The sequence below is a fragment of the Eucyclogobius newberryi genome, unplaced genomic scaffold, assembly GCF_026437365.1.
Source record: "Eucyclogobius newberryi isolate DKJ021-1_F unplaced genomic scaffold, fEucNew1.0.hap1 SCAF_5, whole genome shotgun sequence".
Taxonomy (NCBI): Eukaryota; Metazoa; Chordata; class Actinopteri; order Gobiiformes; family Gobiidae; genus Eucyclogobius; species Eucyclogobius newberryi.
The window spans coordinates 1,104,575-1,131,517 of record NW_027316167.1 but is presented as its reverse complement, the minus strand read 5'-3'; the positions used below and the strand labels follow the sequence as shown (position 1 = coordinate 1,131,517).

General features: G+C 52.3%; 1 protein-coding gene across 7 annotated transcripts in view; it reads right to left on the bottom strand.

Annotated features, from left to right (window-relative positions):
- LOC140380964 (troponin T, fast skeletal muscle isoforms-like) overlaps nucleotides 1–14,659 on the bottom strand; it is a 49,605-nt gene extending 34,946 nt beyond the window's left edge. For 2 of the 7 annotated variants that reach the window (XM_072464950.1, XM_072464952.1), the window contains exons 1-6: nucleotides 14,549–14,659; nucleotides 9,482–9,504; nucleotides 8,197–8,210; nucleotides 6,745–6,846; nucleotides 5,965–5,982; nucleotides 5,786–5,806 (exon numbers count right to left, since the gene is read on the bottom strand). In XM_072464950.1, coding sequence (XP_072321051.1) covers nucleotides 5,786–5,806; nucleotides 5,965–5,982; nucleotides 6,745–6,846; nucleotides 8,197–8,210; nucleotides 9,482–9,495 — 169 coding nt within the window. In that variant the 5' untranslated portion in view covers nucleotides 9,496–9,504; nucleotides 14,549–14,659. Of the gene's footprint in view, nucleotides 1–5,785; nucleotides 5,807–5,964; nucleotides 5,983–6,726; nucleotides 6,847–8,196; nucleotides 8,211–9,481; nucleotides 9,505–14,548 lie in introns of all 7 variants that reach the window. The other 5 variants (XM_072464951.1, XM_072464953.1, XM_072464954.1 and 2 more) reach the window with 3 other exon arrangements.
- Nucleotides 14,660–26,943: the final 12,284 nt, after the last annotated feature.

Sequence of the window (26,943 nt, the reverse complement as noted above, 5' to 3'; positions counted from 1 at the left end):
CATTTGTGGGACGTGTGTGGAACGTGTGTGGGACGTATGTGGGACATTTGTGGGACGTGTGTGGGACGTGTGTGGGACATTTGTGGGACGTGTGTGGGACATGTGTGGGACGTGTGTGGGACGTGTGTGGGACATGTGTGGGACATTTGTGGGACGTATGTGGGACATTTGTGGGACGTGTGTGGGACGTGTGTGGGACTCGTGTGGGACATTTGTGGGACGTGTGTGGGACATTTGTGGGACGTGTGTGGGACGAGTGTGGGACATTTGTGGGACGTGTGTGGGACGTGTATGGGACGTGTGTGGGACATTTGTGGGACTTTTGTGGGACTTTTGTGGGACGTGTGTGGGACGTGTGTGGGACATTTGTGGGACATTTGTGGGACGTTTGTGGGACTTGTGTGGGACGTGTGTGGGACATTTGTGGGACGTGTGTGGGACATTTGTGGGACGTGTGTGGGACGAGTGTGGGACATTTGTGGGACGTGTGTGGGACATTTGTGGGACGTGTGTGGGACGTGTGTGGGACATTTGTGGGACGTGTGTGGGACGTGTCTGGGACATTTGTGGGACGTGTGTGGGACATGTGTGGGACATTTGTGGGACGTGTGTGGGACGTGTCTGGGACATTTGTGGGACGTGTGTGGGACATGTGTGGGACGTGTGTGGGACGTGTGTGGGACATGTGTGGGACATTTGTGGGACGTGTGTGGGACATTTGTGGGACGTGTGTGGGACGTGTGTGGGACGTGTCTGGGACATTTGTGGGACGTGTGTGGGACATGTGTGGGACGTGTGTGGGACGTGTGTGGGACATGTGTGGGACATTTGCGGGACGTGTGTGGGACATTTGTGGGACGTGTGTGGGACGTGTGTGGGACGTGTGTGGGACTCGTGTGGGACGTTTGTGGGACTTTTGTGGGACGTGTGTGGGACCTGTGTGGGACGTGTGTGGGACGTGTGTGGGACATGTGTGGGACATTTGTGGGACGTGTGTGGGACATTTGTGGGACGTGTGTGGGACGTGTGTGGGACGTGTGTGGGACTCGTGTGGGACGTTTGTGGGACTTTTGTGGGACGTGTGTGGGACCTGTGTGGGACGTGTGTGGGACATTTGTGGGACGTGTGTGGGACGTGTGTGGGACTTTTGTGGGACTTTTGTGGGACGTGTGTGGGACTTTTGTGGGACGTGTGTGGGACTTTTGTGGGACTTTTGTGGGACGTGTGTGGGACTTTTGTGGGACATTTGTGGGACGTGTGTGGGACATTTGTGGGACGTGTGTGGAACGTGTGTGGGACGTATGTGGGACATTTGTGGGACGTGTGTGGGACGTGTGTGGGACATTTGTGGGACGTGTGTGGGACATGTGTGGGACGTGTGTGGGACGTGTGTGGGACATGTGTGGGACATTTGTGGGACGTATGTGGGACATTTGTGGGACGTGTGTGGGACGTGTGTGGGACTCGTGTGGGACATTTGTGGGACGTGTGTGGGACATTTGTGGGACGTGTGTGGGACGAGTGTGGGACATTTGTGGGACGTGTGTGGGACGTGTATGGGACGTGTGTGGGACATTTGTGGGACGTGTGTGTCACAAATGAACATTAAATATTATATTTCTAAACAAACACAAACAGGACAAAACTGCAGAAATCTGGACCTGAACTGGACCAAGACCGAAAGCAGCTGTTGCCAGGGAAACCGGTCAGGTTCTGTGTTCTAGTCCCGGGTCAGGTTCTGTGGTCTAGTCCCGGGTCAGGTTCTGTGTTCTAGTCCCGGGTCAGGTTCTGTGTTCTAGTCCCGGGTCAGGTTCTGTGGTCTAGTCCCGGGTCAGGTTCTGTGTTCTAGTCCCGGGTCAGGTTCTGTGTTCTAGTCCCGGGTCAGGTTCTGTGGTCTAGTCCCGGGTCAGGTTCTGTGTTCTAGTCCCGGGTCAGGTTCTGTGTTCTAGTCCCGGGTCAGGTTCTGTGTTCTAGTCCCGGGTCAGGTTCTGTGTTCTAGTCCCAGGCCCTACTAGAATTAAGTTGGATGTAATTTTTGACCTGACCTCGGCATGTTGTGGTTTTATTAGCATATTTTTATGCTAATATTAGCATGCTAATATTAGCATAAAAATATGCTAATAAAACCACAACAATTAGCATAATAATATTAGCATATCGCCGCTCTGGCGCCCGGGACTCCAGGGGTTTAGGTCATAGGGACCGTTTGGGTCCAGGGCTAGACCCAAGACCTGGTGAGACCTGTCGTCTTTAGCATGACGCTCTCAGTAATGCCTTCAGCGCCTTGTTAGACAGCATTGGTTTCACTCAGAATGTAAATAAACCGACTCACACTCACAAGAACACTCTGGATCTTGTCCTAACGTATGGAACAGAGATTAGTGACCTCAGTGTCCTCCCTCAAAACCCTATATTGTCAGATCATTTCCTAATTACCTTTCAGTTTATTCTTAAAGATCATCCAGTCCCACAAAATAAAGTTATAATGAAAAGGACAATATCTGAAAAATCTATCTCAAAATTCAAAGAAATAATAGAGCCAATATTCAGTGACATGTCATGTGATCATGTCATGTGATCACGTCATGTGATCATGTCATGTGATCACGTCATGTGATCATGTCATGTGATCACGTCATGTGATCATGTCATGTGATCATGTCATGTGATCATGTGATCATGTCATGTGATCACGTCATGTGATCATGTCATGTGATCATGTCATGTGATCATGTCATGTGATCATGTGATCATGTCATGTGATCCTGCTGAGAACAGCTTTAGTCCCAGTTTAAGTGATCAATGTGTCGACTTGACCATGAATTCTCTGAAGTCTGCTCTTGACGTTGTCGCGCCGTTAAAACAGAAGGTCATTAGGCCAAAGCGCGCCTCCCCATGGTACAACCAAGAACTGCGTTCACATAAACAAAGAGTTAGAAAGTTAGAGGGATTATTTCGTCGCTCTCACACCGAAGAATCCCTAAAAGCATGGAAAAGTTGCCTGCTCTCCTATAAGCAGGCTCTGCGTAAGGCCCAAACCAGATATTATTCAAATCTAATAGAAGTCAACAAAAGTAACACTAAATTCCTTTTCAGCGCTGTAGCTAGGCTAACAAACTGTCACAGTGCAGTAGAGCCCCCAATCCCAGCTACACTTAGCTCTGATGATTTCCTCCTATTTTTTAATAATAAAATAAAAACAATCAGAGATAAATTAGATGAAATTACCCCCGCTATTAGCCCTGAACTAGCCCAAGCTGTAAATCTAACGTCCCATATAAATCCACCTGTAAACCTAGAAAGGTTCACAGCTGTTGATCAAGCAGAGATAACTTCAGCCATTATGTCCTCTAAAAGCTCCACTTGTGTCCTAGACCCCATTCCAAGCTCCTCAAAGACATTCTCCCCCTAATTATAGACCCTATTCTTAATATAATAAATACTTCACTCCAAAGTGGCTATGTTCCACAGTCCTTCAAACATGCAGTCATTAAACCTCTTCTGAAAAAGCCTAATCTAGATCCCGACCTATTGGTAAACTACAGACCTATTTCAAATCTTCCCTTCGTCTCTAAAATCCTTGAAAAAGTTGTAGTAAAACAGCTTTGTCGCCACCTGCAGGACAATAACTTATTTGAAGTTTTCCAGTCAGGGTTCAGAGCCCACCACAGCACTGAAACTGCACTAGTTAAAGTCACAAATGATTTGTTATTAGCCGCTGACGATGGACTGGTCTCAATCCTGGTTCTGTTGGACCTCAGCGCAGCGTTTGACACCATTGACCACAACATTCTACTGCAGAGGTTAGAATGTGATGTAGGTGTTGGAGGAACAGCCCTCAGCTGGTTTAAATCCTATCTATCTGATAGGTTCCAATTTGTTAATGTAAACCAGAGCTCCTCACCAAGCTCTAAAGTAATTTACGGTGTGCCACAGGGTTCGGTACTCGGTCCAATTCTGTTTACTCTTTATATGCTGCCATTAGGTCACATGATCAGGTCACATGGCATTAACTTCCACTGCTCTGCAGACGACACTCAGCTGTATTTATCAATGAACCTGATCAGAGCGATCAAGTAGACAGACTTAGTACTTGTGTGAAGGAGATAAAAACCTGGATGACACTAAACTACCTGCTTCTTAACCCTGAAAAAACCGAGGTCATTGTGCTGGTCCTAAGCACCTACGAGACTCTCTATCTGAGCAGATAGTCACACTGGACAATGTCAGTGTAGCCTCCAGTTCTACTGTAAGAAACCTTGGAGTCTTATTTGACCAGGAGCTCTCATTTAAAGCTCATATAAATCAAGCTTGTAAAACAGCCTATTTCCATTTGTGCAACAAGAGCCAAAATCAGAAGAATCCTGCCTAAAAGTGATGCTGAAAAACTTATCCATGCATTTGTAACGACTAGATTAGACTACTGTAACTCCTGCTTGCAGCGTGTCCTAAAAGCTCCATAAAAAGCTTTCAACTGGTTCAAAATGCAGCAGCAAGATTACTAACAGGAACTAAAAGAAGAGAGCACATTACGCCAGTGCTGAAGTCTCTTCACTGGCTCCCCGTCGAGTTTAGAATAAAATTCAAAATTCTACTCTTGACCTACAAAGCCATAAATGACATGGCCCCATCCGACCTCAAAGATGCTATAGAACCATATCATCCAAACAGAGCTCTTCGCTCTCAGAATGCCGGCCTTCTGGTGGTGCCAAGAGTCTCTAAAAGTACTGTAGGAGGTAGAGCCTTCTGGTGGTGCCAAGAGTCTCTAAAAGTACTGTAGGAGGTAGAGCGTTTAGCTCCCAAGCTCCTGTGTTATGGAATCAGCTCCCGGCCCATGTTAAATATGCTGACACAGTCTCTTCATTTAAGTCCAGGCTTAAAACGTTCCTCTTCGAAATCACTTATGGTCAGAGTAGTTAGGAACAGAAAGATAAACCCACAGCTTCAGCTACGCTGCCCTAGGAGTAACTGTGCTGGGGGAAGTATGACAGCTTGAGCACTATCCTCTTCTTCTTCTGACTACTTATGCTATCAAACAATATTTCTTTTTTGATTCCACTTGCAAACTGTTCACCGCCTTCTTTTCTTTCTCTCACTCCTGAGGACCTGTGGACCCAGATGCCCCTCCCCTGGTGAAGTGGTCCCTGCCCTGTGTGGACGGTCCCTCTTCTGCCTGAAGAGTGGGTCCAGCTCGACTCAGACGGTCCCTCTTCTGCCTGAAGAGTGGGTCCAGCTCGACTCAGACGGTCCCTCTTCTGCCTGAAGAGTGGGTCCAGCTCGACTCAGACGGTCCCTCTTCTGCCTGAAGAGTGGGTCCAGCTCGACTCAGACGGTCCCTCATCTGCCTGAAGAGTGGGTCCAGCTCCAGTCTCCTTGTGTCCGTCTGTGAGAGTGGGATCTCTCCTTCACTGGAACTCCTCCAGGTTTCTACGCTTTTTTCCCAAAGAGGTTTTTTTTGTAGTTTTTCCTGGCCGAGAAGGAGAGTCTAAGGACAGAGGACCCTGGGACATCGTCCCTCGCCACCACAGACATTGTCTGACTCCATTGCCACCACAGACATTGTTGATTCATTTCTCCCTGTGGCCCTCAGAGGCAACTGTTGTTGTGATTTTGGGCATTACAAAAACAATTTGATTTGAGACTGATTTAAGGTCTGGTCTTGGGTCCCGGTCTTAGGTCCCGGTCTTAGGTCCCGGTCTTAGGTCCTGGTCTTAGGTCCCGGTCTTAGGTCCTGGTCCGGGTCCAGATCCTGAGCCTGGAGAACAGTTGCACGTGGAGCGAGTACCATCCAGATCTCCATCACCGACTAGAACCAAAAGAAAAGAAGAGGCTCACTTAGTAACACAACAAAACAACAACTGACAAATGACACACACACACACACACACAGACACAGACAGACACACACACACACACACACACACACAGACAGACACACACACACACACACACACATGGACCTACCTTCCTCCTCATAAGCATCTGCAGCAGAAACATTGAAGAAAACAGAAACAACATGAGTTCAACTGAACACCTGCATGGTCTAAACCAGGTCTAAACCAGGTCTAAACCAGGTCTAAACCAGATCTAAACCAGGTCTAAACCAGGTCTAAACCAGGACTAAACCAGGTCTAAACATCAGACTATATCAGACCTGCAAAGGAACATCTCAGACGGTGTTGGACGAGAGTCTTACCTGACGCAGACACAGGAGACGACCACACAAACACACCACACTTTGGGCCTGAGGCGGGGCACGGTCCTGCAGAACCAGACTAGAACCGGCTCCAGAACCAGCTCCAAGACTACAGCCCAAATCCTTCAGTTCACAAGGATGTGAGAGACTGTAGGACTGTTCTCTGAAGACTATCTGCTCCAGGGGGCTCCAAAACCTGGTCCTGACCCGGCCTGGTCCTGACCCGGCCTGGTCCTGACCCGGCCTGGTTCTGACCCTGCCTGGTTCTGACCCTGCCTGGTTCTGACCCAGACCCTGGCCTGGTTCTGGAGCAGAGGCCTCAGGACTTGGACCTTCAGAACTCGAACAGTTCACACTTTGCTGCGTCACAGAGAAACTGAACCAGACTTTGTTCTGGTTTAGTCCTGGTTCAGTTCTCCTTTGCAGAACCATGACTGGGTCTGGACATGGTCTGGACATGGTCTGGACATGGTCTGGACATGGTCTGGACATGGTCTGGACATGGTCTGGACTGGGGCAACACAGAGGACAGAGGGACAGAGACGTACCTTCTACCGGCTCAGGTTCTGCTTCCTCCTCTGGTTCTGGTTCCTCTTCTGGTTCTGGCTCAGCCTCAGGAGCCACCTCTACCTCCACCACCTCGTCCTGAGCTACAGCGCCACCAGCAGGAAGAGAGAGGAACAGCACGATGCAGCAGAGACAGAAACAGTGACAGTGAGAACAGCAGGGGGCGCTGTGCTGTGACAGTGAGAACAGCAGGGGGCGCTGTGCTGTGACAGTGAGAACAGCAGGGGGCGCTGTGCTGTGACAGTGAGAACAGCAGGGGGCGCTGTGCTGTGACAGTGAGAACAGCAGGGGGCGCTGTGCTGTGACAGTGAGAACAGCAGGGGGCGCTGTGCTGTGACAGTGAGAACAGCAGGGGGCGCTGTGCTGTGACAGTGAGAACAGCAGGGGGCGCTGTGCTGTGACAGTGAGAACAGCAGGGGGCGCTGTGCTGTGACAGTGAGAACAGCAGGGGGCGCTGTGCTGTGACAGTGAGAACAGCAGGGGGCGCTGTGCTGTGACAGTGAGCTCTTCTCCCACATCTCGCTCTGATTAGCTCAAGCAGAACGAGACAAAGGTAAGAATCAAAAAGCACTTCATGTTCTCTCCAGGTGGGTGGGGGGGTCCTTGTTCTCTCCAGGTGGGTGGGGGGGGTCCTTGTTCTCTCCAGGTGGGTGGGGGGGGTCCTTGTTCTCTCCAGGTGGGTGGGGGGTCCTTGTTCTCTCCAGGTGGGTGGGGGGGTCCTTGTTCTCTCCAGGTGGGTGGGGGGTCCTTGCTCTCTCTGTCGGGTGGCTGTGCGCTTCCTTAAGGATAGGGTGAGGAGCTCAGTCACACGGGAGGAGCTCGTAGTAGAGCCGCTGCTCCTCCTGGCCTCCCAAAGGACATGTTCATATCAGACCAGGAAGAGCCCCCGGCCCCCGGGGAAGACCCAGGACACGCTGGAGGGACTATGTCTCTGTGTGGCCTGCGAACACCTCGGGATCCCCCCGGAGGAGCTGGAGGAAGTGTCTGGGGAGAAGGAAGTTTGAGCCGCCGCCGCCGCCTTCTTCTTCTTCTTCATCTTCTGATCACTTCACATGGACACGCCCCCGATCACCTCATGTGGACACGCCCCCGATCACCTGATGTGGACACGCCCCCTGATGACCTCACGTGGACACGCCCCCGATCACCTGATGTGGACACGCCCCCTGATGACCTCACGTGGAAGCTCCTCAGCAAAAGAAGAACGTCATACATCCTCAGTGTTCCGTCCACCTCCACCTTCAGCCCCGCCCACATAGCACAGAAGTTGCTTTCCTATTGGTTGTTTGTGATGTGTAGGCGGGGTTGGAGGTGGAGCTAACAAGGCTTTGAGGAAGCACAGTTGTCCCACACTGATGACATCACAACACCACAGATCACATGACGACTGACGCCTGCGTCATGTGACTCAAGAAGAAGAAGAGGATTCTCACCTTGGCTCTGATCTCTGAAACACAAAAGTCACAATCACTTCTTTGTTTATGAAGAAGAAATAAAGAAATGAGAATTTCTTATTGTTCTGTAAATAAAAGCAGACCAGACGCCAAAGGACGATTGAACTAACTCAAAATATGGTAAAATAAATCTATTAACAAATCATGTTAATTTAAAAAAAGCCTTCTTTTCATACAAGCGTTTGAGAACAAGCTTTAGCGCTTAGCTACAGCGCTTAGCTACAGCGCTTAGCTACAGCGCTTAGCTTCTGCGCTTAGCTTCTGAGCTTAGCTTCTGCGCTTAGCTACTGCGCTTAGCTTTAGTGCTTAGCTACTGCGCTTAGCTTTAGCTCTTAGCTACTGCGCTTAGCTTTAGCTCTTAGCTACTGCGCTTAGCTTTAGTGCTTAGCTACTGCGCTTAGCTTCTGCGCTAAGCTACTGCGCTTAGCTTTAGCGCTTAGCTTTAGTGCTTAGCTACTGCGCTTAGCTTCTGCGCTTAGCTACAGCGCTTAGCTACTGCACTTAGCTTTAGCTCTTAGCTACTGCGCTTAGCTACTGCGCTAAGCTTCTGCGCTTAGCTACAGCGCTTAGCTTCTGCGCTTAGCTACAGCGCTTAGCTTCTGTGCTTAGCTACAGCGCTTAGCTTTAGCGCTTAGCTAAAGCGCTTAGCTTTAGTGCTCAGCTACTGCACTTAGCTTTAGCTCTTAGCTACTGCGCTTAGCTACTACGCTTAGCTACTGCGCTTAGCTACTACGCTTAGCTACTGCACTTAGCTTTAGTGCTTAGCTACAGCGCTTAGCTACTGCGCTTAGCTTCTGCGCTTAGCTACAGCGCTTAGCTTTAGTGCTTAGCTACTGCGCTTAGCTTTAGCTCTTACCTACTGCGCTTAGCTTTAGCGCTTAGCTACTGCGCTTAGCTTCTGCGCTTAGCTTTAGTGCTTAGCTACTGTGCTAAGCTACTGCGCTTAGCTTTAGCGCTTAGCTACTGCGCTTAGCTACAGCACTTAGCTTCTGCGCTTAGCTTCTGCGCTTAGCTACAGCACTTAGCTACTGCGCTTAGCTTTAGCTCTTAGCTACTGCGCTTAGCTTCTGTGCTTAGCTTTAGTGCTTAGCTTTAGCTTTTAGCTACAGCGCTTAGCTTCTGCACTTAGCTTTAGCACTTAGCTACTGCGCTTAGCTTTAGCACTTTGCTAACGGTGAAGCAGGTAGTTCACTATCGTCAGAATGACTTTTCTCAATTCAGACTCAACATTTGTAATGACGATGTTTTTAAAGTTTGTACTCACTCTGTGTCCGACATGTCGGGCCCCTGAAACACAAACACAGGGTCGGTCAGGGTCTCTCTCTCTCTCTCTCTCTCTCTCTCTCTCTCTCTCTCTCTCTCTCTCTCTCTCTCTCTCTCTCTCTCTCTCTCTCTCTCTCTCTCTCTCTCTCTCTCTCTCTCTCTCTCTCTCTCTCTCTCTCTCTCTCTCTCTCTCTCTCTCTCTCTCTCTGATGTTTCACCATTATATAAACTAGAGGGACCAGAGGTCATGACCCTGAAAGAGCCATAAACAGAATAGAGGTCATGACCCTGAGAGAGCCAGAGGTCATGACCCTGGCGGCCGTCAGTGGCAGAGTGGTTAGCGCCTTAAACCGTTTCAAACTCAATTGGAAAAAGGAAAAGACTCAATTCATGATGTGAATAAAATGTAATTTTCAACCAAAATAGAATGTTTTTAGGCCCGAGCCCCAGCAGGGCGGAGGGCCTATTGCTCCCGCAACGCTGCCGAAGGCAGAGTTGCAACTGTCTGACCAAACATGCGGGCTGCGCCCGCATGTTTGGTACCCCGTCGCCCCTGGCAAGTACAGTGAACTAGCCCATGCCGAAGGCATGGATCATGCATACTTACTCCTGCTATGACAGAAATAGTCAAGAATGAGTGAATGGACGTAGCCCATTCACTCATGCCAGGAGGGTTTTTCCTCCATAAACCCTCCTGGCATCGTCCCGTACGCGAGAATCCATGCCGCAGGCATGGGTCATGCTTGTATCTGCTCAAATCAATGGAAGTCTATGGGGAGTGGGCGGGGCATCCCGACGGAATGGGGAGTGACGAGCGCGTAAGCGCTCGTAATGATGATTCCACCCCATGACGGCATCGGGAAGGCTTAGAGCTTTCAAACGATGTATCATTTGTTGTTATAGGGGAAACGGCTATATTGTTTTTGCTAAAAATATTATTATTAGGCCCGAGCGCCACAAGCTGGCGAGAGGCCTATTAATCTCGTAAGGCCGTGCGAAGCACTAAACGAGCACTTTAAATTGTTACATTTTTGCATCACATGTTTATATGAACGGAACATGCAAGAGATGGAACGTTAGAGCAAACGAGTGCTTTATATGGCAATGTAAAGTGCTTCACGCTCGTCATCCCAATGTAAAGTGCTCGTTTAGTGCGCACTTTTGCACGGGCTTCGCCCGTTTACAACGGTAATGTTCCATTTTCCTATTTCCGATTTCGCGCGCACTATGTGCGCACTTTGGTAGCCGTGCTTTGCACGGCCTTACGGGACTAATAGGCCTCTCACCAGCTTGTGGCGCTCGGGCCTAATGAAGTAAAGTAAAAATGTCCTGCAGGGGACAGAGTGTCCTGCAGGGGACAGAGTGTCCTGAAGGGGGCGACACTCTTGGTCCAGCATAGATGTGAGTTTAGCCAGGACCCTTCTGTCCCCCACCTCCTGCACCGAGTCCAGAGGACAGTCCAGGACAGAGCTGTGTCCAGCTTCTTCTTCTCTGTGATGACCACACCTACAGGAGCTGATGCACCACAGAGGAGGAGAAGGTCTTCAGGAGCGGCCCTGTCAGGAGCGGCCCTGTCAGGAGTGGCCCTGTCAGGAGCGGCCCTGTCAGGAGCGGCCCTGTCAGGAGTGACCCTGTCAGGAGTGACCCCGTCAGGAGTGGCCCTGTCAGGAGTGGCCCTGTCAGGAGTGGCCCTGTCACTCCAAAAGACCTGAGTCTCCTCAGGAGGTGGAGTCCACTCTGGCTCTTCCTGTTCAGTCTGTGTTATGAGTCCAGTTTGTGGTTCAGATGAACATCAGGTCCTTGTGTGAGTCACTCTCTCAATGTCCCGTCCCTGGATGTTCACTGGTGAGGGGGGCGTGGCCTGTCCCGTCCCTGGATGTTCACTGGTGAGGGGGGCGTGGCCTGTCCCGTCCCTGGATGTTCACTGGTGAGGGGGGCGTGGCCTGTCCCGTCCCTGGATGTTCACTGGTGAGGGGGGCGTGGCCTGTCCCGTCCCTGGATGTTCACTGGTGAGGGGGGCGTGGCCTGTCCCGTCCCTGGATGTTCACTGGTGAGGGGGGCGTGGCCTGTCCCGTCCCTGGATGTTCACTGGTGAGGGGGGCGTGGCCTGTCCCGTCCCTGGATGTTCACTGGTGAGGGGGGCGTGGCCTGTCCCGTCCCTGGATGTTCACTGGTGAGGGGGGCGTGGCCTGTCCCGTCGCTGGATGTTCACTGGTGAGGGGGGCGTGGCCTGTCCCGTCCCTGGATGTTCACTGGTGAGGGGGGCGTGGCCTGTCCCGTCCCTGGATGTTCACTGGTGAGGGGGGCGTGGCCTGTCCTTGGTCTTCTGCGTTGATGAGGAGGAGGTTCCACAAAGTCCTGCTCCAGTCCTCTGTCCTCTGTCCTCTGTCCTCTGTCCTCCACATCATCGTCTGTGATGAGTCCCATGATGGCAGAGTGGTCAGAGAACTTCTGCAGGACACAACTGTACGTGTCTGAGGTCTGCAGTGTAGAGGGTGAAGAGAAAGGGCACGAGGACAGTGCCCTGGGGCCCCCACACTGCAGGTCCCACACTGCAGGTCCCACACTGCAGGCCCCCACACTGCAGGTCCCCCACACTGCAGGTCCCCCACACTGCAGGTCCCCCACACTGCAGGTCCGAGTGTCAGACACACAGTCCCGGGCTCTTACAAACTGGGGTCGGTCTGTGAGGTAGTCCAGGATCCACTCTGCAGGTCGTACTCCACATCAGCCGTCTCCAGCTTGTCCCTCAGGAGCCGTCTCCAGCTTGTCCCTCAGGAGCCGTCTCCAGCTTGTCCCTCATGAGCCGTCTCCAGCTTGTCCCTCAGGAGCCGTCTCCAGCTTGTCCCTCAGGAGCCGTCTCCAGCTTGTCCCTCAGGAGCTGATGGTGTTGAAGGCGCTGGAGAGATGAAAGAACAGGATCCTCACAGAGCTGCCAGGCTTCTCCAGGTGAGAGAGAGAGCGGTGCAGCAGGAGATGACGGCGTCCTCCACTCTGATGTCAGGACGTATACAAACTGCAGCAGGTCCTGAGCTCACGGTGGAGCGGAGGTGGTCCAGGACCAGCTCCAGTGTCTTCATCAGGACGTGAGAGACACCGGCCTGAAGCTGTTGAGGTCTTTGGGGCGCGGTGTCTTAGGCACAGGTACCAGACAGGAGGTCTTCAGACCTGTGGTACCAGACAGGAGGTCTTCAGACCTGTGGTACCAGACAGGAGGTCTTCCAGACCTGTGGTACCACCCTCTGCTTCAGGCTCATGTTGAAGACATGCTCCATAAGTCCACACAGTTCATCTGCAGGACTTAAGGAGCCTGGAGCTGATGCCTCAGGTCCTGCTCCTTCCTCACTTTAATCCTCTTCAGCTCTCTCCTCACCTGTGCTGCTGTGACAGTCAGTGGTTGGCAGGGGGACTGTGTGCTGGGGGGACGGGTGAGTCCAGGTGAAGTGGGGAGCTGATGGTCCGGGGCGGAGAAGTGAAGAGGGACGGGTGCATGGGAAGAGGGAGCATACAGCTGTGCAGGGGGAGGGGTCTGTGCAGGGGAAGGGGTGGTGATTGATCAAACCTCAGCAAGTGAGCATGAAGCTCGTTCACCCTCTGTAGTTCCCCCTCCGTCTGGACAGGGGGGACTTTGAAGCCTGAGAAGGTTTTCAGGCTCCTCCCACTCCCTGAATGTTCTGCTGCTGCAGCTCCTCCTCTTGTATTAATATTTGTCAAACTCTGGAGTAAATTAGACTTTTGTCTCTTGTTTGGTTGCTAGGTAACAGTTGTGTTCATGTCCAACCAGGAAGTGTCATCAAAATTGTGACTGATGTAAGCAGAAGGTTCCGGTGGTGAATGATTGTGTCTCACTCTGTGTTTGGACTGAGCAGCTGAATCTGAACCCGACTCCTCACAATCTCTGACTTAAGTCCTCCTAATCCTCCAAAGACCGGTTTTAGTCCTGGTCTAAGTCCTGGTCTAAGTCCTGGTCTGAGTCCTGGTCTAAGTCCTGGTCTAAGTCCTGGTCTGAGTCCTGGTCTGAGTCCTGGTCTGAGTCCTGGTCTGAGTCCTGGTCCTTGTCTTGGTCCTTGTCTTGGTCCTTGTCTTGGTCTTTGTCTGGGTCCTTGTCTGGGTCCTGGTATGAACTCCTCGAGGACAGTCCAAGGGAGGGACTCTGGACTGGACCCAGAGTTTTGAAGGTCCAGGTCTAAATAAAGACCGGATCAAAACCAGGATCAACTTCAAGACGTCCTTCAAAAGTTTCATCTCCTCTGAGCTAGGACAAGACCGGGTCTGGCTCTGGACCAGACCAGGACCAGGACCAGGACCAGGACCAGGACCAGGACCAGAACCAGGACCAGGACCAGGACCAGGACCAGGACCAGGACCAGGACCAGGACCAGGACCAGGACCAGAACCAGGACCAGGACCAGGACCAGGACCAGGACCAGGACCAGAACCAGGACCAGGACCAGGACCAGGACCAGGACCAAGACCAGGACCAGGACCAGGACTAGACCTGGACCAGGGCCAGGACCAGGACCAGACCAGGACCAGACCTGGACCAGGGCCAGACCTGGACCAGGGCCAGGACCAGGACCAGGACCAGGACCAAGACCAGGACCAGGACCAGGAACAGACCTGGACCAGGGCCAGGACCAGGACCAGACCAGGACCAGACCTGGACCAGGGCCAGGACCAGGACCATCATCATTCCAACATTGATCCATGGACTTTTTCAATGTTCTTGATCTTTATCAGATTTTAGTATTGACATGAATTATGACATCATCAAAACGGTATAAAAAGAATCACACAGTATTGATTCAATACTGAAAAGTTAGTCCTGGTTTAGTCCTGGTTTAGTCCTGGTTTGGTCCTGGTTTGGTCCTGGTTTAGTCCTGGTTTAGTCCTGGTTTAGTCCTGGTTTAGTCCTGGTTTGGTCCTGGTTTGGTCCTGGTTTAGTCCTGGTTTAGTCCTGGTTTAGACCTGGTTTGGTCCTGATGCTGAGCTGATGAGAGCATTTACTCCACGACTAAAGACTCTTTCATGTCCAAAAGCTCTTTACTCAAAACACTGGAGGTTTTACCTGGAGCAGCAGAGTCCGGGTTTAGTCCGTGTCCAGACCGGGTCCTGGTTGGGTCCTGGTTGGGTCCTGGTCCTGGTCCTGGTCTGGGTCTGAGGCTTTAGCCGGCTCCACATTTAACCCCAGACTCTGCGCTGTGATTGGACAACACTGATCCACGGCTCAGATGTTTGTCACTGAAGAATGTGAAGAGCCAAAGTGAGAAGAGAGAGCACACGGGGGGCGGAGCCACGGGGGGCGGGGCCACGGGGGGCGGGGCCATGGGGGCGGGGCCACGGGGGGCGGGCTGAACACTGAACAATGATACCTGAACACTGAACAATGACACCTGAACAATGACACCTGAACACTGAACAATGATACCTGAACACTGAACAATGACACCTGAACAATGACATCTGAACACTGAACAATGACACCTGAACAATGACATCTGAACACTGAACAATGACACCTGAACATTGACACCTGAACACTGAACAATGACACCTGAACACTGAACAATGACACCTGAACAATGACACCTGAACACTGAACAATGATACCTGAACACTGAACAATGACACCTGAACAATGACACCTGAACACTGAACAATGACACCTGAACAATGACACCTGAACACTGAACAATGACACCTGAACAATGACACCTGAACACTGAACAATGACACCTGAACAATGACACCTGAACACTGAACAATGACACCTGAACAATGACATCTGAACACTGAACAATGACACCTGAACACTGACACCTGAACACTGAACAATGACACCTGAACACTGAACAATGACACCTGAACAATGACACCTGAACACTGAACAATGATACCTGAACACTGAACAATGACACCTGAACAATGACACCTGAACACTGAACAATGACACCTGAACAATGACACCTGAACACTGAACAATGACACCTGAACAATGACACCTGAACACTGAACAATGACACCTGAACACTGAACAATGACACCTGAACAATGACACCTGAACACTGAACAATGACACCTGAACACTGAACAATGACACCTGAACAATGATACCTGAACACTGAACAATGACACCTGAACAATGACACCTGAACACTGAACAATGACACCTGAACAATGATACCTGAACACTGAACAATGACACCTGAACAATGACACCTGAACACTGAACAATGACACCTGAACACTGAACAATGACACCTGAACAATGACACCTGAACACTGAACAATGACACCTGAACACTGAACAATGACACCTGAACAATGACACCTGAACAATGACACCTGAACAATGACACCTGAACACTGAACAATGACACCTGAACACTGAACAATGACACCTGAACAATGACACCTGAACACTGAACAATGACACCTGAACACTGAACAATGACACCTGAACAATGACACCTGAACAATGACACCTGAACACTGAACAATGACAACCGGAAAGAAGAGCACGATGATGAAGAGCGATGAACCGCTGCGATAAAACGCTCGAACTGAGAACCAAACGATGACCACAGTTAAGTTAAGTTAAGTTATTATTTGTGTGATTCGGGTGTTTGGGGTGAAGAGGTCGATCTTGATTGAAATATTTCAGTTTTTATTGAAGACGTCGCTACAATTGGGTCAATCCACAGTCACAATATTTAAGGTTTAAGTTGAAGAAGTTCTTCACCGCCGGTGGTCACAGGGAGGGCATCTGACCCACAGGGAGGGCATCTGACCCACAGGGAGGGGATCTGACCCACAGGGAGGGCATCTGACCCACAGGGAGGGCATCTGACCCACAGGGAGGGGATCTGACCCACAGGGAGGGGATCTGACCCACAGGGAGGGCATCTGACCCACAGGGAGGGCATCTGACCCACAGGGAGGGCATCTGACCCACAGGGAGGGGATCTGACCCACAGGGAGGGGCATCTGACCCACAGGGAGGGCATCTGACCCACAGGGAGGGGATCTGACCCACAGGGAGGGCATCTGACCCACAGGGAGGGCATCTGACCCACAGGGAGGGGCATCTGACACACAGGGAGGGGCATCTGACCCACAGGGAGGGCATCTGGTGTGTCTGGACAGTGGAGCGATGCGACAGCAGCTGAGCAGCAAAGGACAGTGGCTCTATTTTTAAAGTGACAAAATGTGACTCATTCACAATGAACTCAACACCAGGAATAGAATCGTCATCACAGTTTAATACACACAAAACTACAATAAAACTACAATAAAACTACAATAAAACTACAATAAAACTACAATAAAACTAGAATAAAACTACTGTAAAACTACAATAAAACTACAATAAAACTACAATAAAACTACTGTAAAACTACAATAAAACTACAATAAAACTGGCGTTGTAATCCCTCATTGGTCCAGGCGTGTTCCATAGTAGAAAAAGCTTCAGTTGTTTCATCTGGACTCAGTTTGAAAAAATAGACGTTTCGACTTCATCCAAGAGTCATTGTCAATAAAAGAATTTAGGTCGAGAACTCCGATATTAATACTGTTCTGTGGTAAGACCCGCCCATTGGGCGGAGCCTTCCTGAAGTAGAAAGAGTTGTTTGTTTCAACAGAAACTCCCCCTTGTATCTACCGAGCCTATTCAGAATCTTAATGGGCTATTAGAATCGTCTTTGTCTTTGTGAGACCCTGGCTCAACCACCCTGAGGACCTGATTAGCATCTAAATGTCCTTGTCCTGGTCCTCTACCTTTCCAGGGGTTCAGTAACCCATTATAAATAACAGGAAGATTAAACCTTAGCCCTCCATTTCTGTTTAAAGAAGGTCTTTCTTTTTTAACAAAAATAGCTTCCTTGACTCCTCTTTCAAACCATCTTTTCTCCTGCTTAAAACCTTCACCTCACCGTCTTCAAACGAGTGATTAGAGGCTTCAAGATGGAGATGCACGGCACTCTGAGGTCCTGAACTCCAGTGTCTTCTGTGCTGATAGAGCCTCTTGTGTAGAGGCTGTTTTGTCTCACCTATGTACCGTTCTTTACAGCTTTCTTCACTGCATTGGATCGAATAAACTACATTGCTCTGTTTTTGAGTCGGCAACTTGTCCTTAGGGTGAACCAGTTTTTGTCTTAAAGTGTTTCATGGTTTAAAATAAACAGGGACTTCGTGTTGTCTAAAAATTCTCTGCAGTTTTTCCGACAGGCCAGAGACATAAGGGACAGAAACACTTCCTTCTCTGTTCAGTTTCCCTTTTGTCCTGCTTCTTGGTTCTCTTCACTCTGTTGAGGGCCCAAGCGGGGTAACCACAGGCTGAGAGGGCATTTCGGACATGTTTTTCCTCTTTCTTCTTGCCCTCTGAGCTGGTGGGCACACCTTGAGCTCTGTGTTGTAAGGTTCTGATCACACCCAGCTTGTGCTGTAGTGGGTGGTTGGAACCAAAGAGCAGATACTGGTCCGTGTGTGTAGGTTTCCTATATACTTCTATTTGGAGTTTCCCGTCCTCTCCTCTGATCGTGGAACAATCAAGAAAGGCCAAGAAGAAGAGAAGAAGAGAAGAAGGCACTGTCCTCATTCTCAGGCATAGCCCCAAAACTGTGGCTCAGCTATGTCGATGATACGTTTGTAACAATCAAGAATCAAGAGCTGGAAACCTTCTCTGATCACATCAATGCTGTGGACCCACATATCAGGTTTACAAGAGAAGACGCCAAGGAGAATCACTTGGCCTTTCTTGAGCTCGGGTGGGGCGGTGGGGGATGAGGAGGTCAGACAGGTAGGGGGGGGCAAGGTGGTGAAGAGCTTTGAAGGTATTTTAAAGTTTATGCGCTGCTTGATGGGGAGCCAATGGAGAGAGTGGAGAACGGGAGTGATGTGATCACGGCACCGGGTGTGGGTGAGGAGGCGGGTGTGGGTGAGGAAGGTATGGGTGAGGAGGAGGGTGTGGGTGAGGAGGCGGGTGTGGGTGAGGAGGCGGGTGTGGGTGAGGAGGCGGGTGTGGGTGAGGAGGCAGGTGTGGGTGAGGAGGCGGGCAGCGGAGTTTTGGACCATTTGGAGTCTATGGAGGGAATGGGAGGAGATGCCAGTGAGGAGGGAGGTGCAGTAGTCGAGGCGGGAGGAGATGAGGGCATGGATGAGGGATTCAGCAGCGGGGAGGGTGAGGCAGTGTTGGATTTTGGCGATGCGGCGGAGGTGGAAGTATGAGGTCTTGACGATGTGGCTGACATGGGGAGTGAAGGAGAGGGTGGGGTCCATGATGACACCGAGATTGCGTACCAGGGTAGAGGGGGTGAAGGTCGAGGTGTCGATGCTGAGTGAAAAGGGACCAGTTTTATTGAGAGTGGATTTGGTGCCAATGAGGAGGAGCTCTGTTTTGTCACTGTTCAGTTTGAGGAAGTTGAGAGTGAGCCATGATTTTATTGTAGAGATGCAGGTTTCGATGTGGCTGAGGGGAGGATTTTGGGTGGATTTGGTGGTGAGGTATATCTGGGTGTCGTCAGCGTAGCAGTGAAAGTCCAGGTTGAGTTGGCGGAGGATGTGACCAAGGGGGAAGATGTAGCAGATGAAGAGGAGGGGGCCGAGGACTGAGCCCTTGGGGGCCCCCTGCGTTACTGGGGAGAGGGTGGATGAGTGACCGGAGAGGGAAATGAACTCTTGCCTGTTGGTGAGGTAGGATGTGAGCCAGTCAAGTGCAGAGCCCTCAACACCCAGTTGGCGCAGCCTTTGTAGGAGGATGGAATGGTTTATAGTGTCAAAGGCTGCGCTGAGGTCTAGTAGTAACAGGATGTTGAGGGCCCCGGAGTCTGCAGAGGTGAGGAGATCGTTGAGTACTTTGACCAGGGCTGTTTCAGTGCTGTGAAGTGGGCGGAGCCAGATTGGAGGGGTTCATAGAGGTTGTTTGACTGGAGGTGGGTGTGAAGTTGGGCGGCGACGATGCGTTCCAGCGTTTTTGAGAGGAACGGCAGGTTGGAGATGGGGCGGTAGTTGGAGAGGTTGGCGGAGTCTAGGGTGGGTTTTTTGAGGATGGGGGTGATGGAGGCCAGTTTGTAGATGGAAGGAACATGGCCGAGGGATAAAGACTGGTTGAAGAGGGTGGTGAGATGGGGGATGAGAGCAGGAGGCAAGCCTGGGTTAGAGTCGTTGGGAGGGGGTCGAGAGAGCAGGTGGTGGTTTTGGAAGCGGTGATGAGGTCTATGATATGAGAGGAGTTAACAGAGGAGAAGGTGGTGAGGGGAGGGAAGGGTGGGTGGTCAGGGAGAGGAGGGGGGGCAGGAGTGGGGGTGGTGATGGAGTTAATGGAGACGGCAGTCATGGAGCTGTTGATTTTGGAAATTTTGTCATTGAAGGCAAGGAGGAAAGAGTTGCAGAGGTCAGGGGAGGAGGGTGGAGTGATGTCCGGTGGCTGGAGCAGCTTGTTGACGGTGGAGAACAGGGTGCGAGGGCTCCGGTGGGAGCTGTTGATGAGGGTGGAGAGGTGGGCAGATTTGGCGGCTTGGAGAGCGTCACGGTAGGAGGAGATGTGTAATTTGAAAGCTTCGGCGTGGACGGTGAGGCGGGTTCTTTTGAGGAGTCGTTCGAGTTGGCGGCCAGTCTGCTTCATGGTGCGGAGTTCAGGGGTGTACCAGGGGGCGGGGTTGATGTATGAGACGGAGGAGGTTTTCCAGGGGGCTAGGGAGTCAAGGGAGTCGGAGAGGGTGGTGTTGAGCATGACAGCATAGTCGTCGGGGGAAGAGGGGGGGGAGTCAGGGGGGAAAGCAGAGGATATGAGCTGGGAGAGCGTGAGGGGGTTGACTGACTTGATATTGCGGTAGGTGATGGTGCGTTTTTTGGGCTTGTGGGGCGAGGGTAGGGGGGCGGAGAAAAGGATGCAGAGATGATCAGAGAGTGGGAAGGGGAGGGGGTGGGGCTTAGATATGGGTAGGAGAGAGGAACAGACTAAGTCCAGAGTGTGGCCTTTGGTATGGGTGGGGAAGTCAATGTGTTGGGTGAGATGGAAGCAGTCCAGGAGAGAGAGGAAGTCGGATGTCAGTGGGGCGTTGGGGCAGTCAATGTGGATGTTGAAGTCACCAGTGAGTAGGAGGCGGGCAGAGAGAGAGGATGCCATGGTGAGGAGTTCAGACAATTCAGTGAGGAAAGAGGGGTGGGGCTTTGGGGGACGATAGATCAGGATAGCGGTGATAGAGTTGGGGAGGGAGAAGGCGAGGTATTCAAATGATGAGATGGATGGAAGGTTGAGGTTCAGTTCAGTGATGGATGTAGATTTTTTATGAATAACAGCAAGACCTCCCCCACGCCCAGAGAGGCGGGGTTTGGCAGTGTAAGTGTAGTTGGAGGGAGTGGCTTGGTTGAGAGCATAGAAGTCCAGGGGCTGTTGCCATGTTTCACAGAGGAGAAGCAGATCAATGTTATTGTCCAGTAGCAGTTCAGATATAACAGGTGATTTGTTGGAGAGGGAGCGGCAGTTCAGCAGTGCAAGGGAGATGGATGGGGGCGCGGAGATGGATGGGGGCGCAGGGGTGGGGGGGCGGAGGTTGCTGAGGTTGGCAGTGCGGCAGGTGGGGGTGACGGGGGGGCGAAAACTAGTCCAGAGTGAGGGGATAGGTGAGCCGTCGTTGGAGTGTTGGTTATGGGAGAGACCAGAGCCCCTGTGGATGTAGCGGGGCCGGCGAAGGATCCCAGCTGAGCTAGCTGCAGAGGCAGCAGCAGCTACGAGACGGTGGTTATGGTTGAGGAGGTGAAGGTCAGCAGCGGTGTAGGTGAGTAGGCGAGAAGTTGGTGGAGCGGTGGCCTGGAGACGCGGGAGGGATAGTCCGAGGAGGAGATGGAACGTAGCAGCAGATGAGAGTAATCCAGTTAGAATGTTGGCGGTGGCTAGAAGCTGGTTAACTAGAAGCTGGTGGGCAGAGAGTTGTGAAAAAGCAGCAGTGGACCGGGTGTTGAAGCTGGTGGAGTGAGTGGCGTTGGTTGCCCGAGACCTTGTCTGCACGGCAGGGAGGCCCCGCGATACCATGACGGACCTCAGCAGGTGTTAAGCCAGCTGTTAGCTGGCGGCTAGGGCAGTAGATAGTCCAGGAGTGAGGGAAGAGATGAGCGATGGACGGTGCAGTAATGTCCGATGAAGTTAAGGAACAGGGATGTAGACAGAAGACAACACAGAGACGCGGGAACAAAACAAAACAATGGAAACGACAACAACAAAACAAAGACGTTGGGACAGAAGCGGCAGTCCACATACCAGACGCCGGCGTTGCTCAGGCCCAATCAAGACGCATTTGTGTCCAGTTTTGTGACCAGATCGCCCCCGTCTGTGGAGCGGGGAAAGCAGAGAAACGGGGCTGTACCTTGGTTGTATGGGGCTGCTTTTCTCCGGGTGGAGCCGGTGCCCCGCTCTCCGTGTCTGCTCCTGTGGCGGGCGGGGGCCACACCTTCGCCCAGGTACAGACCTCCGGGGCGGCGGGTGCGGGAGCGCGGAGCCGGTGTTCGGGCGAGGAAACGCCGGTGCAGCGGAGGAGAAGCGGCGCCGCGTGCGGCTCGTGGCGGTGCGTGCGGCTCGTGGTGGAGCCGGTGATCGGACACGGAAAACTGTCCTTAGACCCTCCTTCTGTCCTCAGACCCTCCTTCTGTCCTTAGCCCCTCCTTCTGTCCTTAGCCCCTCCTTCGGTCCTTAGCCCCTCCTTCTGTCCTTAGCCCCTCCTTCTGTCCTTAGCTCCTCCTTCGGTCCATAGACCCTCCTTCTGTCCTCAGACCCTCCTTCTGTCCTTAGACCCTCCTTCTGTCCTTAGCCCCTCCTTCAGTCCTTAGCCCCTCCTTCTGTCCTTAGACCCTCCCTCTGTCCTTAGACCCTCCTTCTGTCCTTAGACCCTCCTTCTGTCCTTAGCTCCTCCTTCGGTCCATAGACCCTCCTTCTGTCCTCAGACCCTCCTTCTGTCCTTGGCTCCTCCTTCTGTCCTTAGCTCCTCATTCTGTCCTTAGACCCCCCCTCTTTCCTTAGCCCCTCCTTCTGTCCTTAGACCCTCCTTCTGTCCTCAGACCCTTCTTCTGTCCTTAGACCCTCCTTCTGTCCTTAGACCCTCCTTCTGTCCTTAGCCCCTCCTTCTGTCCTTAGACCCTCCGTCTGTCCTTAGACCCTCCCTCTGTCCTTAGACCCTCCTTCTGTCCTTAGCCCCTCCTTCTGTCCTTAGACCCTCCTTCTGTCCTCAGACCCTCCTTCGGTCCTTAGACCCTCCGTCTGTCCTTAGACCCTCCCTCTGACCTTAGCCCCTCCTTCTGTCCTTAGACCCTCCGTCTGTCCTTAGACCCTCCCTCTGTCCTTAGCCCCTCCTTCTGTCTTTAGACCCTCCCTCTGTCCTTAGACCCTCCTTCTGTCCTTAGACCCTCCCTCTGTCTTTAGACCCTCCTTCTGTCCTTAGACCCTCCTTCTGTCCTTAGCCCCTCCTTCTGTCCTTAGACCCTCCTTCTGTCCTTAGACCCTCCTTCTGTCCTTAGACCCTCCTTCTGTCCTTAGCCCCTGCTTCTGTCCTTAGCTTCTCCTTCTGTCCTTAGCTCCTCCTTCTGTCCTTAGCTCCTTCTTCTGTCCTTAGACCCTCCCTCTTTCCTTAGCCCCTCCTTCTGTCCTTAGACCTTCCCTCTTTTCTTAGCCCCTCCTTCTGTCCTTAGACCCTCCTTCTGTCCTCGGACCCTCCTTCTGTCCATAGACCCTCCTTCTGTCCTCGGACCCTCCTTCTGTCCTTGGCTCCTCCTTCTGTCCTTAGCTCCTCCTTCTGTCCTTAGACCCCCCTCTTTCCTTAGCCCCTCCTTCTGTCCTTACACCCTCCTTCTGTCCTCAGACCCTTCTTTTGTCCTTAGACCCTCCTTCTGTCCTTAGACCCTCCTTCTGTCCTTAGCCCCTCCTTCTGTCCTTAGACCCTCCTTCTGTCCTCAGACCCTCCTTCGGTCCTTAGCCCCTCCTTCTGTCCTTAGCTCCTCCTTCGGTCCATAGACCCTCCTTCTGTCCTCAGACCCTCCTTCTGTCCTTGGCTCCTCCTTCTGTCCTTAGCTCCTCATTCTGTCCTTAGACCCCCCCTCTTTCCTTAGCCCCTCCTTCTGTCCTTAGACCCTCCTTCTGTCCTCAGACCCTTCTTCTGTCCTTAGACCCTCCTTCTGTCCTTAGACCCTCCTTCTGTCCTTAGCCCCTCCTTCTGTCCTTAGACCCTCCGTCTGTCCTTAGACCCTCCCTCTGTCCTTAGCCCCTCCTTCTGTCCTTAGACCCTCCGTCTGTCCTTAGACCCTCCCTCTGTCCTTAGCCCCTCCTTCTGTCCTTAGACCCTCCGTCTGTCCTTAGACCCTCCCTCTGTCCTTAGACCCTCCTTCTGTCCTTAGACCCTCCCTCTGTCTTTAGACCCTCCTTCTGTCCTTAGCCCCTCCTTCTGTCCTTAGACCCTCCTTCTGTCCTTAGCCCCTCCTTCTGTCCTTAGACCCTCCTTCTGTCCTTAGACCCTCCTTCTGTCCTTAGACCCTCCTTCTGTCCTTAGCCCCTGCTTCTGTCCTTAGCTTCTCCTTCTGTCCTTAGCTCCTCCTTCTGTCCTTAGCTCCTTCTTCTGTCCTTAGACCCTCCCTCTTTCCTTAGCCCCTCCTTCTGTCCTTAGACCCTCCCTCTGTCCTTAGACCCTCCTTCTGTCCTTAGACCCTCCTTCTGTCCTTAGCTCCTCCTTCGGTCCATAGACCCTCCTTCTGTCCTCAGACCCTCCTTCTGTCCTTGGCTCCTCCTTCTGTCCTTAGCTCCTCATTCTGTCCTTAGACCCCCCCTCTTTCCTTAGCCCCTCCTTCTGTCCTTAGACCCTCCTTCTGTCCTCAGACCCTTCTTCTGTCCTTAGACCCTCCTTCTGTCCTTAGACCCTCCTTCTGTCCTTAGCCCCTCCTTCTGTCCTTAGACCCTCCTTCTGTCCTCAGACCCTCCTTCGGTCCTTAGCCCCTCCGTCTGTCCTTAGACCCTCCCTCTGTCCTTAGCCCCTCCTTCTGTCCTTAGACCCTCCGTCTGTCCTTAGACCCTCCCTCTGTCCTTAGCCCCTCCTTCTGTCTTTAGACCCTCCCTCTGTCCTTAGACCCTCCTTCTGTCCTTAGACCCTCCCTCTGTCTTTAGACCCTCCTTCTGTCCTTAGACCCTCCTTCTGTCCTTAGCCCCTCCTTCTGTCCTTAGACCCTCCTTCTGTCCTTAGACCCTCCTTCTGTCCTTAGACCCTCCTTCTGTCCTTAGCCCCTGCTTCTGTCCTTAGCTTCTCCTTCTGTCCTTAGCTCCTCCTTCTGTCCTTAGCTCCTTCTTCTGTCCTTAGACCCTCCCTCTTTCCTTAGCCCCTCCTTCTGTCCTTAGACCTTCCCTCTTTTCTTAGCCCCTCCTTCTGTCCTTAGACCCTCCTTCTGTCCTCGGACCCTCCTTCTGTCCATAGACCCTCCTTCTGTCCTCGGACCCTCCTTCTGTCCTTGGCTCCTCCTTCTGTCCTTAGCTCCTCCTTCTGTCCTTAGACCCCCCTCTTTCCTTAGCCCCTCCTTCTGTCCTTACACCCTCCTTCTGTCCTCAGACCCTTCTTCTGTCCTTAGACCCTCCTTCTGTCCTTAGACCCTCCTTCTGTCCTTAGCCCCTCCTTCTGTCCTTAGACCCTCCTTCTGTCCTCAGACCCTCCTTCGGTCCTTAGCCCCTCCGTCTGTCTTTAGACCCTCCTTCTGTCCTTAGCCCCTCCTTCTGTCCTTAGCCCCTCCTTCTGTCCTTAGCCCCTCCTTCTGTCCTTAGACCCTCCTTCTGTCCTTAGACCCTCCTTCTGTCCATTAGACCCTCCTTCTGTCCTTAGCCCCCCCTTCTGTCCTTAGCTCCCCCTTCGGTCCTTAGCTCCTCCGTTTGTACTTAGACCCTCCTTCTGTCCTTAGCTTCTCCTTCTGTCCTTAGCTCCTCCTTCTGTCCTTAGCCCCTCCTTCTGTCCTTAGACCTTCCCTCTTTCCTTAACCCCTCCTTCTGTCCTTAGACCCTCCTTCTGTCCTCGGACCCTACTTCTGTCCTTAGACCCTCCTTCTGTCCTTAGACCCTCCTTCTGTCCTTAGCTCCTCCTTCTGTCCCTAGCTCCTTCTTCTGTCCTTAGACCCTCCCTCTTGCCTTAACCCCTCCTTCTGTCCTTAGACCTTCCCTCTTTCCTTAGCCTCTCCTTCTGTCCTTAGACCCTCCTTCTGTCTTCGGACCCTCCTTCTGTCCTTAGCTCCTCCTTCTGTCCTTAGCTCCTCCTTCTGTCCTTAGACCGTCCCTCTTTCCTTAGCCCCTCCCTCTGTCCTCAGACACTCCTTCGGTCCTTAGCCCCTCCGTTTGTCCTTAGCCCCTCCTTCCGTCCTTAGACCCTCCCTCTGTCCTTAGCCCCTCCTTCTGTCCTTAGACTCTCCTTCTGTCCTTAGCCCCTCCTTCTGTCCTCAGACCCTCCTTCTGTCCTCAGACCCTCCTTCTGTCCTTAGACCCTCCTTCTGTCCTTAGCCCCTCCTTTTGTCCTTAGCCCCTCCTTCTGTCCTCAGACCCTCCTTCTGTCCTTAGACCCTCCTTTTGTCCTTAGCCCCTCCTTTTGTCCTTAGCCCCTCCTTCTGTCCTCAGACCCTCCTTCTGTCCTTAGACCCTCCCTCTGTCCTTAGCCCCTCTTTCGGTCCTTAGCCCCTCCTTCTGTCCTTAGACCCTCCTTTTGTCCTTAGACCCTCCCTCTGTCCTTAGCCCCTCCTTCTGTCCTTAGCCCCTCCTTCTGTCCTCAGACCCTCCTTCGGTCCTTAGCCCCTCCGTCTGTCCTTAGACCCTCCCTAAGTCCTTAGCCCCTCCTTCTGTCCTCAGACCCTCCTTCGGTCCCTAGCCCCTCCGTCTGTCCTTAGACCCTCCCTCTGTCCTTAGACCCTCCATCTGTCCTTAGACCCTCCTTCTGTTATTAGCCCCTCCTTCTGTCCTCAGACCCTCCTTCTGTCCTTAGACCCTCCTTCAGTCCTTAGACCCTCCCTCTGTCCTTAGATTCTCCCTCTTTCCTTAACCCTTCCTTCAGTCCTTAGACCCTCCCTCTGTCCTTAGACCCTCCTACTGTCCTTAGCTCCTCCTTCTGTCCTTAGCTCCTTCTTCTGTCCTTAGACCCTCCCTCTTTCCTTAGCCCCTCCTTCTGTCCTTAGACCTTCCCTCTTTCCTTAGCCCCTCCTTCTGTCCTTAGACCCTCCTTCTGTCCTCGGACCCTCCTTTTTCCTTAGACCCTCCTTCTGTCCTCGGACCCTCCTTCTGTCCTTGGCTCCTCCTTCTGTCCTTAGCCCCTCCGTCTGTCCTTAGACCCTCCCTCTGTCCTTAGCCCCTCCTTCTGTCCTTAGACCCTCCGTCTGAACTTAGACCCTCCCTCTGTCCTTAGACCCTCCTTCTGTCCTTAAACCCTCCCTCTGTCTTTAGACCCTCCTTCTGTCCTTAGCCCC